General features: G+C 44.7%; 2 protein-coding genes across 2 annotated transcripts in view; both read left to right on the forward strand.

Annotated features, from left to right (window-relative positions):
- The window catches only part of LOC135912909 (cytosolic endo-beta-N-acetylglucosaminidase-like), a 30,761-nt gene extending 27,582 nt beyond the window's left edge, over positions 1-3,179 (forward strand). The window contains exon 9 of the mRNA XM_065445510.1: positions 2,931-3,179. Coding sequence (XP_065301582.1) covers positions 2,931-3,144 — 214 coding nt within the window. The 3' untranslated portion in view covers positions 3,145-3,179. The remainder of the gene's footprint in view (positions 1-2,930) is intronic.
- Positions 3,180-10,563: 7,384 nt separating this feature from the next.
- LOC135912873 (cytosolic endo-beta-N-acetylglucosaminidase-like) overlaps positions 10,564-11,537 on the forward strand; it is an 11,617-nt gene continuing 10,643 nt past the window's right edge. The window contains exon 1 of the mRNA XM_065445447.1: positions 10,564-10,878. Coding sequence (XP_065301519.1) covers positions 10,646-10,878 — 233 coding nt within the window. The 5' untranslated portion in view covers positions 10,564-10,645. The remainder of the gene's footprint in view (positions 10,879-11,537) is intronic.

Below are 11,537 nucleotides of genomic sequence, written 5' to 3' on the forward strand. Positions count from 1 at the left end.
TGTGTACTTAAGGTAGTTTACGAAAAGCTGTTGCTTTACTATGTCGCATAACAATATAGAGACCATGGGAAGGCCCGAGGACAGTGAGGACGTGTCGGGGACTTAATGACTCACTACTATGGGTGCATACCTTCTCAACGAGATTTTCGTTGTCCTTGTTCTAACGAGAACCTTTTCCTTGTCCTCGTTATTTTTGAGCGCTGTTTTACATTGACGATGCAAATTTACCAAGCTGCCAAACTAGTGGCACTCTTCAACTTATTTCTAGTAAAGAGGGCACTGTTCTGTGTTCTAAAAATTTACTTTCCACTTCCACCGTTCTCACTTGACTCATCGTGATGTATCAACACACCTCACGTCTACATTTTCTTTGTCCTCATGTGTATTGAGCGTTGTGTTTCATTCATAATGTCACATTACGATGCAAGTTTACCAGCCCGCCAAACTTGGCGCACTTGAAGAGATGCTCAAAGTCTACTTTTTTTTAAACATATGTAGTCAAGGTCATTCACACACTGGTGCTAGTATCCACGAAGGATGCAAGTATGACAGTTCAGCCAGTATGAGTACAATGGGCAGCATACAGGGGAATATTTGCCTGGACTTCGTTCTTCTGCTTTAGTGTGTGCAGGTTGAAGAACGTACCTGCTTGCAGTCTTCGCCAGCTGACTGCCTCGTGTTGTGTGAACTCTAGCACTGAGATTGTCCAGCTCCTCTAGCAATAGTGGACAGTACGTAGGCTTCACTAATCTTCGTGTTTGTAGCTCCAGACTTTCACACGGCGATATTCATTGTGCTTCATCTTTCTTAATTTCCGCGCAATCACGGTTGTTTAAACACAGCAAGGCAACAAGCCCCTGTGCACATGCACATTGCGAATCAAATTTACGAAGCAGTATTTGTTGACAGTGATCGAATTCGAAAGTCACAAAGCCGCTTGAAGCCACAAGAACGAAGTCCAGGCAAATATTCTCCTGTGTGCTACCCATTGTACTCATACTGGCTGAACTGTCATACTTGCATCCGTCGTAGACACAAGCACCAGAGTTCCGCATTCCCATTAGTCTTTCCCGTAGTAAACTCTACCATAAACCGCGAGTCCGCTGCACGACGAACTCATCTTCAAGATATCTGAAGTAAACCTCTGCCCTCCATGAACCCATCGTCCGCTCTCTGTTTGAAGTGCGGCATGTTATTAACATGCTATAACATGCTATTAACAGGTTATTCTGCACCGTTCGAGAACGGGATGACGATTAAATTGGCCTCACGACGCGGGCATTCCAATTCGACAAAAGTTTATTGGGCAGGTCTGAGAAATATGCCCATAGAAGAAGCACAAAAAACAAAAAATCACAAAATGATTACAGTATGAGTGACTGGGAGATTCTGAGCACGCGAGGGGGGACAATATATCCTCATACAGACGGAGACTTGACAAGTAATTTTCAAACTGTGGAAAATTAGGGTAGCTGTGGAGTCTCCATTTATAATTTGCTGATATTCACGAATACCTCGTGTAATCATTGATTTCACGATGCCTCCATGACTGCTGATATCTGTAGTGAATGTAATGCATTTTCATAATCTATCAAAGCCATATACAGAGGTTGACTGTACTTCGGAGCTTTCTTGATTACCTGATTTATGGCACGGACGTAATCCCCTACAGCACTTTTCTTCCTGAAGCCAGCCTGTTGTATTGGTTGATTGAAGTATTGCCCTGATTAAACTGAAAATCATCTTGGTGAATATTTTATATAACACAAGAAGCAAGCTAAACGATACATAATTCTATAATTCGTTAACGTCTTTTATCTTATGGATTATTAGAATCTTGGAATTCCTCCAGTTCCATGGTGCAGTTAAAGTCATGAGGCACTGCGTATAAAGAGCCGCAAGTGTTTCGGCCGTACCATTTCCTCCATCTTTGATTAAATCACCTGCTATTCCATCTTACCAAGCCACGTTTCTCCGGGACACGTGTTCCAAGGCCCTACTGACCTCATCGCTAGCTTTAGGAGTATCTGCATCCTCTTCATCACTACTTCCAACGGAGGTTATAAGCGGCTGATCTGGGTACTGTGCAGCTCAGTACAGAATTTTGATTTTTGTATATATATCATCAACGTTGCTGATGACATTACGACGGTCATCTCTCACAGCACACATTTTGCCCTGTCATATGCCAAATTTTTCTATTACTGATTAAGAAAGGCGTTAGGCAAGGAGACCCAATCTATACGATGCTATTTGCTGCAATCTTAGAAGAGTTCAGCCTATTAACGTGGTAAGGCTTAGGAGTGAGGATGAATGGTGAATACCTCAACAATTAACATTCAGTTTGTGGAGGGCATTGTTGTCCTGCTCATTAACATTGGAGATGAACTGCAACAAATAATCAGAGACCTTAACCAAGATTGTGTAGGAGCAGGGTTGAAAGGTATTCAATGGTCGGGCAAAAGAATTCATGATCGCCAGTAAGCCTCTAGAGTCCATGCAGTAGTACGTTTATCCAGCTCAATTACTCACCGGTACCCTGACCGCGAGAAGTAAACTTACAAAGAATAAAAATAGGGTTGGAGTGCGTACGGCAGAAATCACCAAATGCTGACCGGGAGCTTACCATTGCCGTTGAAAACTGTACAGTTATTGTATTGCATGATGCTGATGATAGTCTGCATCCCTCACGATCTTAATGCTTTCTTGTTTCAAGTGTTCGAAAGAAACGAATATTGTACAACTGTGAAATACCGAATTTTTGAATAGGGATTCTAAACAACGTATTTTCAAGTCTAATATGAACCATGCAGCCGAAGAAAGCTATTGATATTCGAAATTTCGAATACTTGCGCACATCTACCATTAGGTCATTGGTGGCCGTTCCCGTGCCCACTAAAACTGATTATCGTGCTCAATTCACCCTTCAGAAAATTCCGGCTGGAAGACTTGCGGGGTGCAGACGGTGCCATTCTTGAAGAGGTTGGCCTCCATTTATTCTGCGCCAACATGGAGGCTACCGTTTGCCTGCTGGGCCAACTGGACATCTCACGGCCAGCCGGTGAAAAAGTCGTTCGCAGTAACGACGACAGCGATGATGACTACGAACCGGAAATGAAGCGGCAGCGAGACGACCAGGACTGACTTGAATCGATTTAATTCGGGTAATAAAAGATGTGTTGCCTGCAAGGTATTGTGGTTTTGCTGAATCGGCGCAAGAGAAAGAGGAAAATGCATTAAGATGTGCTAAACACACAGGACGTGTTGAGGAAGCTGCGAAGCGTCCAATTTAAGATGCATGAAAATATCCGAGGCTAATTCAGTCGAATATAACGAGTACGAATTAACGAAGTATCTTGCTATTATCCGCATGTAACAAATACATTCAAGCCCACATGTACAATGGGATCTCATTGATACTATTCTGCATAGTAAGTTTTTCGGTGGATAAAATGTTTTTGTAATTTTCCCGGCCAACTTCCTTACCGTTTTTTAATTCGGTTTCTGCAACTGCGTTTTCCCCTTGTGAAATAGGATAATGTGACGGCACACGTGGGATTTTTCTGGTATTTGTAAAACTCATACTTTTATATTTTAATGCATTAGCATTAATACCATTCAAAGAACCCAAGAGCAATGTGTCAAGCCCCAGCCACACTGGAGGAAAAATGCCACTGCGATAGTGCGCACACCCCCCCCCCCCCCCCCCCGACTGGCGGTGCACCACTGCCCACTTGATTGAGGAACTGCGGCTTCTTCTAAGTATCGCTGGCTGAATGTATTCGCATTCAATTAGGATGTTCCGTGATGTCCTCGGATTTTCGCTGCATCACACACATACCCTATCCTGTTTTGAATGTCAGCTCCGATACGTTTTTCGCATTAGGACACTAGCTCGGGCATCCAATAGCAAGACAATGCCCTTTTGTGCTAGTGTCAATTTTCTTTTGTAACTTCGTTCTTGCTATACTTATAAATCTCCATGGCCGCTTTTGTTTCCACCCTTCGCATTCGACTTATTTCGTCAGTTCTATTTTCCCCCTTCTTGCTGATGACTCCTGCTCTTTTTATTTGAGTTGCTTTTTTTTCAGAATGAGTCAAATCCACTGTTGTAAAAGTTTAGAAGAGCAAAAAAATTGTTATCGACCGAAACGCAATGCTGTATCAAAGCAATGACGTTTTACATGTCAGCTAGAGCAACCTTCTAGCAACAAGTATTGAAAACTGATGCAGCAATTGGAACAATACTGGGATGTAAAGTTGTGATTTCATTCCTCATGATTTGAAGCAGCTTTAATGAGAAAACATTGTTGAAAATGACTTTCAGAACAGTGCGGTGTTATTTTGGTACAAAAGCAACCACAACATTGACAATTAGGGGCACTGCTGTGGATCATCAACAGTGGAAATAATACTTGGAGAGAGCAAATTCGTCTGCTTGGAAGCATAGGGAGCCTCACTTCAGAATATTTTTTGAGCAGCATTGAAAGTTGTAACAAAATCAGGAACACCACTTGCAAACAGACCGCCATAGTGCCTCACATTATATTTGGGGTTAAGCATTTCGCTCCTTGCGAGCCATACACAGGCCATGTCTGGTTAATTTTTGACCAAAAACACGATCTTCGCACATGGATCGTTTGCTTTACGTGACCCATTTCGTTGTGATACTTTTCCTACAGGAAACTTGCGTAGCTTTTCTTGTTACACCTCGATCTCACGTAGTATCGGCTCGTGCATTTGATTGGTTTCAAGAAAAAAAAACTCGTATACACTTTCAATCACTCTGCACTAGCAAAAGTACTAACATGAAAACTTATGAAAAGCAAAAAATATTCATCTATCCGAACGTAGCACGAAGCTACAAAGAAAACCTTTGTTTGGAAAGACTGAATTTCCTTTTTAACTCAGTGCTACTACTGTCGCCTTCAAGAGATGGCACGTACCCATGAGGGGGGATTGTTGCATTCGGGTGAATTACAATTTTCCCTTTATACTTAATATAACCCGGCTGCTTCTCACCCAAATGCGAAAACTGCCACGCCCATAAGGCGCTCCAGACTTATAGGACCCTCCAGCTGGCACCAGTTTTGCTGCAGAGCTGGAACGTTTGACAGAGAATTGTAGTGTTAAGTGCAACAAAAAAAGCCCCTACATGAGCTTGATGTTCAGCGCACGTTCCTTATATCTGAAAACACCAAGAATATGTGCCTGGAGTATACTATGCGACAAAATATTTCTTTTTTCTTGGCTAACTGTACTGTCGAAAATGGCTGACCGGAAGTTTCCTGGGGTCATGAACGCACTGCTGCCACATCGCGGATGCAAAAGGTCTATAGAGCGACTGCTGCGGGCTAAAGCCTAGGGCGGAACTCCAACTTAACACTTCAGACTAGGAGGTAGCGGTGTCCAGGTCGACTCCCGCAGTCCAGCTGCGGACCATCAACTGTGCATTGGAGGTCACCGAAAGTCAAGAGCTTACGGCCAACTCACGCCGCCTGTCAGAAGAAATAACCCAGTAATACAAAGAAGTCCACCATCGCACGAAAATAAAGTTTCCTTCCTCTTCCTCCCTTTAAGAGACTTGCTCTACCTCGCGGAGTTTCCCAGAACTGATTCGTCAAAACTAGTTATATACACAGATTCAGCCCAAGCGTTGAAAGGTACGTTCTCAAGGTACCGAACAGATCGCTTTTCTCCGAGAAAGTTCACCGCAAAGTGTCGATGTTGACGCGCACGTCGCGAATTGTTCGGATGCTCAGCTCATTTCCACCAGGACACATCCAGGCAGACACAGCCAGCTACCAACCTCCGTTGATACATCCACTGGCGTTCTTGTCGCAACATCCCTTGCCCACCATAGCTGACAAAAAAAGGAAGACCTTCGACATTCCACACGATTTGGTTTGGTTTGGTTTGGAGCCTGTAGATGTAGCACAACCCACTACGGGGGATTGGCCATGAATCGGGCGGCAGTGGGTTGAAAAAGAATAAATACCTAAATAGGATTTCTTTTTTTACTGAAAATGTGATATTTAATTAATTCTAATCGTTAATAATAATTTTCATGATATAGTTTCTTAAACTTAGAAGTTAATATTTTTGGTTTCTTGTTTTGGAAAATAAAACCGTAAATTTAGCATGGAAGTCTCCTTGTTTCCATTATAAAATTATATATGGCATCACATACGTTCCTATTACAGTGTCCTAGTGCCGACGCCCCCAGAGACAGAATGATAGGTAGCGTGATGGCTAATCCAAGTTGGCGGAAGGGACCTTCTAGAAGTCGTTTTCTATGCACGTTGAATCTACGACACTCAATAAAAAAATGATCCATAGTTTCGGGTTCATTGCAGTAAAAACATTTAGGAGAAGGTGCCAAACCAGACCTGTGAGAATAGAAATTAAGCCGTGGTATTCGGCAACGCAGACGCGTAAATGAAACTTCAAATTTTCTTGTTGCACACCACCCGCTGTGCCAAGGAAATCTAAGGTGCTGAAAATCGACGTTATCTAATACACATGATTTGGCATGTTCTTCTTGAATGGAAATTTTTTTAAATCTTGCAGAAGTGACGTATGCTGAGGGTTTTAAGATCCTCAGTACCGGGCCTTTAAGAGATGCCGCTGCTAGTGCGTCTGCTGACTCGTTTAAAGTGAGCCCCACGTGCCCTGGCACCCATACCAGGTGGATGAGGCGTAAATGTTGGGGAACCAGTGAATGAAATTCTTGGAGAATGATACTTGAATTGGGCACAGATAAAGCGGAGCAAACAGACAAGGAGTCGGTTAAGATTACGGCTGAAGAAATAGATGTCGGAAGTTTGCGTAGAGCGAGGATGATTGCCAATAACTCTGCTTGAAATATTGGCGTAAAGTCGGGTAGTCGAAGAGAGAAAGACCAATTTAATGATGTCGAAAAAATGCCCACTCCGGCCTTCTCTTCACTGACAGAAGCATCTGTGGCTATTACTGCATTTATTTGGAGGTTTTCAAGGTGGTCATCTAATAAACCTTTTAGGTATCGAATAGGTAGAAGCCTAGCGTTATTGGGAAATATATCGCCAAATTCAACACTTACTGTCGAAGTAGGTAAATTTTGAAAAGCCACATCACGGATTGATATTTGTAATGGCTGTAATAGTTTCTGCACAAAAACAACCTGGGGACAATGCAGTCTGGGCCATTGATTCTCAAAGAATGCAGTTGGTTCTCGAGTAAAAATATAGTAGGAGCGTCTCTGGGGAGAGGCATAGATGTTTAGAAATGTTTGGACTGTCAGTATACGAAATCGAGTTTGAAGAGAAGGCAGGTGAGTTTCATGATATAAGATATTATTTGCTACAAATTTTGGAAGGCCGAGACACAGACGTAGTGATTCGCGTTCTAAAAGAACCAGAGGACGTAACTTATACGTAGGACCTCCTGAAAATAACACGCATCCAAACTCTAGAATGGGGCGGACATACATACAATAAATCATCAGCAAGGTCTCCCTGCGCATTCCAAAACGACTGCTGCAGACTCTTCGTAATAAACCAAGAGCGCGTGCTCCCTTAGATGCGATGTATTCTATGTGTGTCTGCCAATTTAGCTTTTCGGTGTAAATCATGCCCAGATATTTTAAAGAATGTACCTGCGGAATAATCTCCTGGCCATATGACAGTGTTATTCGGATAGGAAAACTCAAGGGAAAGACAAGGATCGCACTTTTGTTGACATTTAGCGACATTTGTATTCCTTTTAGCCAAGTTTCAATCTGATTCAGATACGACTGCAAAGTTTTATATAATAATAATAATAATATTTGGGGTTTTACGTGCCAAAACCACTTTCTGATTATGAGGCACGCCGTAGTGGAGGACTCCGGAAATTTTGACCACCTGGGGTTCTTTAACGTGCGCCTAAATCTAAGCACACGGGTGTTTTCGCATTTCGCCCCCATCGAAATGCGGCCGCCGTGGCCGGGATTCGATCCCGCGACCTCGTGCTCAGCAGCCCAACACCATAGCCACTGAGCAACCACGGCGGGTAAAGTTTTATATAGGCTATGTATATCATTCGATACCGTGAAAAATGCGATATCATCAGCGTATACGTATACCTGTACGTCATGATGTGTCGGGATGTGATTTAGTAGAATATTGAATAGTACTGGGGAAAGTACTGCACCTTGAGGGACGCCCCTTGTCTGTTTGTAACTTTTAGATGAAACACCATTTCGATAACAATAAAACGTTCGTCCGCTTAGGAAATTTTGAATCCATGCAATTATATACTGTGGAAGATTCACACTATTGAGTCTATTGATTAAAGTACTGTGGTCGACACTGTCATACGCCTTCGCAATGTCTAATGTCACTAGGGCCGCAAGCTGGTTGTTGCGGCGAGCGAGTTGGATTCTACTCTCCAAGTCAACATGAGCACACCAAATTGAGCAGCCGGGCCTGAATCCTATTTGAGAATCATTTAATATTTGGTTCTCGCCTATCCATCTATCAACGTGACCATAAAGAACTCTCTCGATTAACTTTACCAGATTTGAGGTTAGGGAAATAGGTCTAATGTTGTCTATTGAATATCCATCGCCTGGCTTTTTGAGTAGTGGAATTATTTTGGCAACCTTCCAATCTGGATGAATCCATGCATTCTTAATCGAGTAATATATAAAATTAAGCAAATCCTGGGGATACAATTCGAATAATACTTTTATCATTGCTGTAGTTATGCCATCAGGGCGTGGGGCTGAAGCTGGCAGCATCTTTACCTCTCTCATTAATTCTTCTAATGTGACCGTTACGTACTCATTAGCTGGTTCAGGTGCCGGTATATGATAGGGGCGAAGCGACGTGAATCGGTGCTCTAAGCCTTTTGCAATATCCTCCAGTGACTGCACCAATTCAGTGGAAGTTAAGCTGACTGACTCTACATTAACTGGGGCTGAAACAATCTTTTTAGACCGTAGAAATCGAAATAGGGCTTTTTTATTACTAGACTGCGATAGGTAACTGTAATGTTTGGTGTTATAATTTTCTTTCGATTTTTCAACTGTTTGCCTGAATGTAGCTGCAGCAAACTTATAGTCATTCCAATTTCGTGGACATTGATTATACAGTAACTTTACAGACATTGATTATACAGTAATTCCACACGAGTATTGATAACAACGAGTTTCTGCCGCGCTTCTTCCTTTGAACCAGTTTTGGTTTTGGAAACCAGGGGGTGAGCGTCAAGGGGTTGCGACGCACTGGCTTACTCAGTTCGTGTGATCGCTACAGCGGCCCCATGCGAGTGAAGCGTGAAGAGATACGTGGGACACTCCTTGTCCTGTGAAGTAGAAACTATGGAAGACGCCAGAACGCCTAGATCCTATAGGCACAGATCCCTAAAGGCAAAGTGCACAAAGTTAGTGTTCTTACTGTAATGACAATTAGGTTTCTTAACCTCTAGTACTGCAGAAAAAAATGAATGGGTCCCAAGGGGATGGAGACACAGTTGAGAGCAGCAATGGATTAAATGGAACAATTGAATTCTAAAGCACAACGTGGGCGTAGCAGATGCAGTACGGTTGAAAGTTGCAGTCGCTTCTGGCAGAAACATTCATCCCGCGCTGAACCTAAATCAACCTCCAAGAATGATCATTGTAATACCACAGCCGCTGGATGGTAATACGATGCTAAGCTATACACTGAATCTGGCTATTAAGGGTGTTTGCAAATGGTATTGCGTCAGAAAATGTGCCCATTAGTAACAATTAAATCGGCGTTTCAACGAATGGTGTGTCAAAATGTGTGTCAAAACCAAAAGCAGGCTTAAACACGAGATCAGCAGAAACCATCGATGACTATTCTCCATGTAATCGAATAACCGAATGCAATTGTTTGGCGTCACACTTTCGAACATGGCGGAGGCGCTGTTAATCCAGTTGCCCAGAGCCTTGGTTGCTCTTCCAACTCTTCTTGTTTGGTTGGGGGTGGGGGGGAGGGGGCATTTCATAGTACCAATAAAATCACATTTCAAAACCTCACATATATTTAAGCTATAAATCGCTGGCGAGAGAGAGAGAGAAACTTTATTGTAATTGTAAAGATTTGAAGGAGGGGTGGTCGGAGCCTCTCAGTCCAGGGCCCCACTGGCATCTGCCGCCTGTCTGACCTGGCTAATTAAGGACTTTCGTCCTGCCAGGTCGGAGCGGGCGAGCTGTGCCTCCCACTGCTCCATTGTCCTACTGGTGTTTGGACTATGAGGGTGCTTAGTGCATTCCCAGGTTATGTGCATTAGGGTAGGTATGCCACCGCACCAAGGACAGTTGGCCCTAGTTTGCAAGTTGAACGGCAAAGGGTCTAGAAACCTATTCTCCGCACAGCGAGGTGAAATCCGCCACTTTCAGGTGCGCGAGGTGAGAAGCACGAAGCACATTGGTGCCTTCAACTCCACCCCCTCGATTCTTGGGCCCATCTCCCGCTGTGAACACGCGCCATATCTTGAAGTATCATCATCAGCAGCTGGCACGAGTGTCAGCCTAGCTCGCGCGAGAGCGTGCCAGAAGTAAAAAGCATAGAGAAAGAAAGAGAAAAAAAAGCTCGGACGCGCTGCCGTTCGAAGCCATCGCCCGATTACACAGTGCCGGGTGCCGTTTTCCGAGATGGGAATCCCGTTGTCTCGGACCTTGCGCGGCCGTCCAGAAACCCGGGTGGTCAAATACGCACCCGATCGCGAGGTCGCGCCCCTCGAGACGCTCAACGAACTGCTCGAGTACAAGGAACAGCCCCTTCTGTGCGCCGTGGAACCCCTCTCGGACGCCGTCAAGCGGGGTAGGCCTGGCGAACCGCGGACCATCTTCTGCCACGACATGGGCGGCGGCTACAGGGAGGACAGGTGAGCGCGCTTGAAGCTGAACGCGCCGTCTGTCTCCCGCCCAGTTAGGACGCGTCGTGGCTCAAGCTGTTCTTGCGATCGAGATAGGCCTCGCGCACCTCCTTCGGCAGGGGTGTGGTGGAAGCTCAACTTCCGCCATCTTGGGATCATGAGCGAACCAGAGCTAACAAGACGGGGAGTAGGTTCGACAATACGGCGGGATTTGAAAGCGTTTAAAATGCGCATTCGTTTTCTATTAATTACGACAGTAGCGCCAGATCACACAGCCTAGCGAGCGAGTGAATCGTGTTTTGGAATCTTGTAGGAAACGCTGGGGGCGTTCACGATGCCGTCTGGCCGGCGTTCGTATCGAGGCAAGCGTTCTCTAGGCTATTGCACATGTGTTGCACAACTGTGCATGCCGGGTCGCGGCAGCTCTGGAGCGTGCGTCCGTCGTCTGGGCAAGACGTGCGTTCCAGGCACGTCGTGGCCGTATGCGTTCCAGTGTTCGCTGCCGTGTACCGGGCAACGCCTCGCTGATAACGTTTCGAACAAGCCACGGTCGCGCTGGAACGCTGGAGCGCCCAGTGAGCCACCATCTCATCAACATGCGGGCGTGATCCATTCGCGTACGTTATAACACCTAATGGACGCCCTACCGACTTCTATTATGTAAACGA

Source organism: Dermacentor albipictus, chromosome 8 (genome assembly GCF_038994185.2).
Source record: "Dermacentor albipictus isolate Rhodes 1998 colony chromosome 8, USDA_Dalb.pri_finalv2, whole genome shotgun sequence".
Classification (NCBI taxonomy): domain Eukaryota; kingdom Metazoa; phylum Arthropoda; class Arachnida; order Ixodida; family Ixodidae; genus Dermacentor; species Dermacentor albipictus.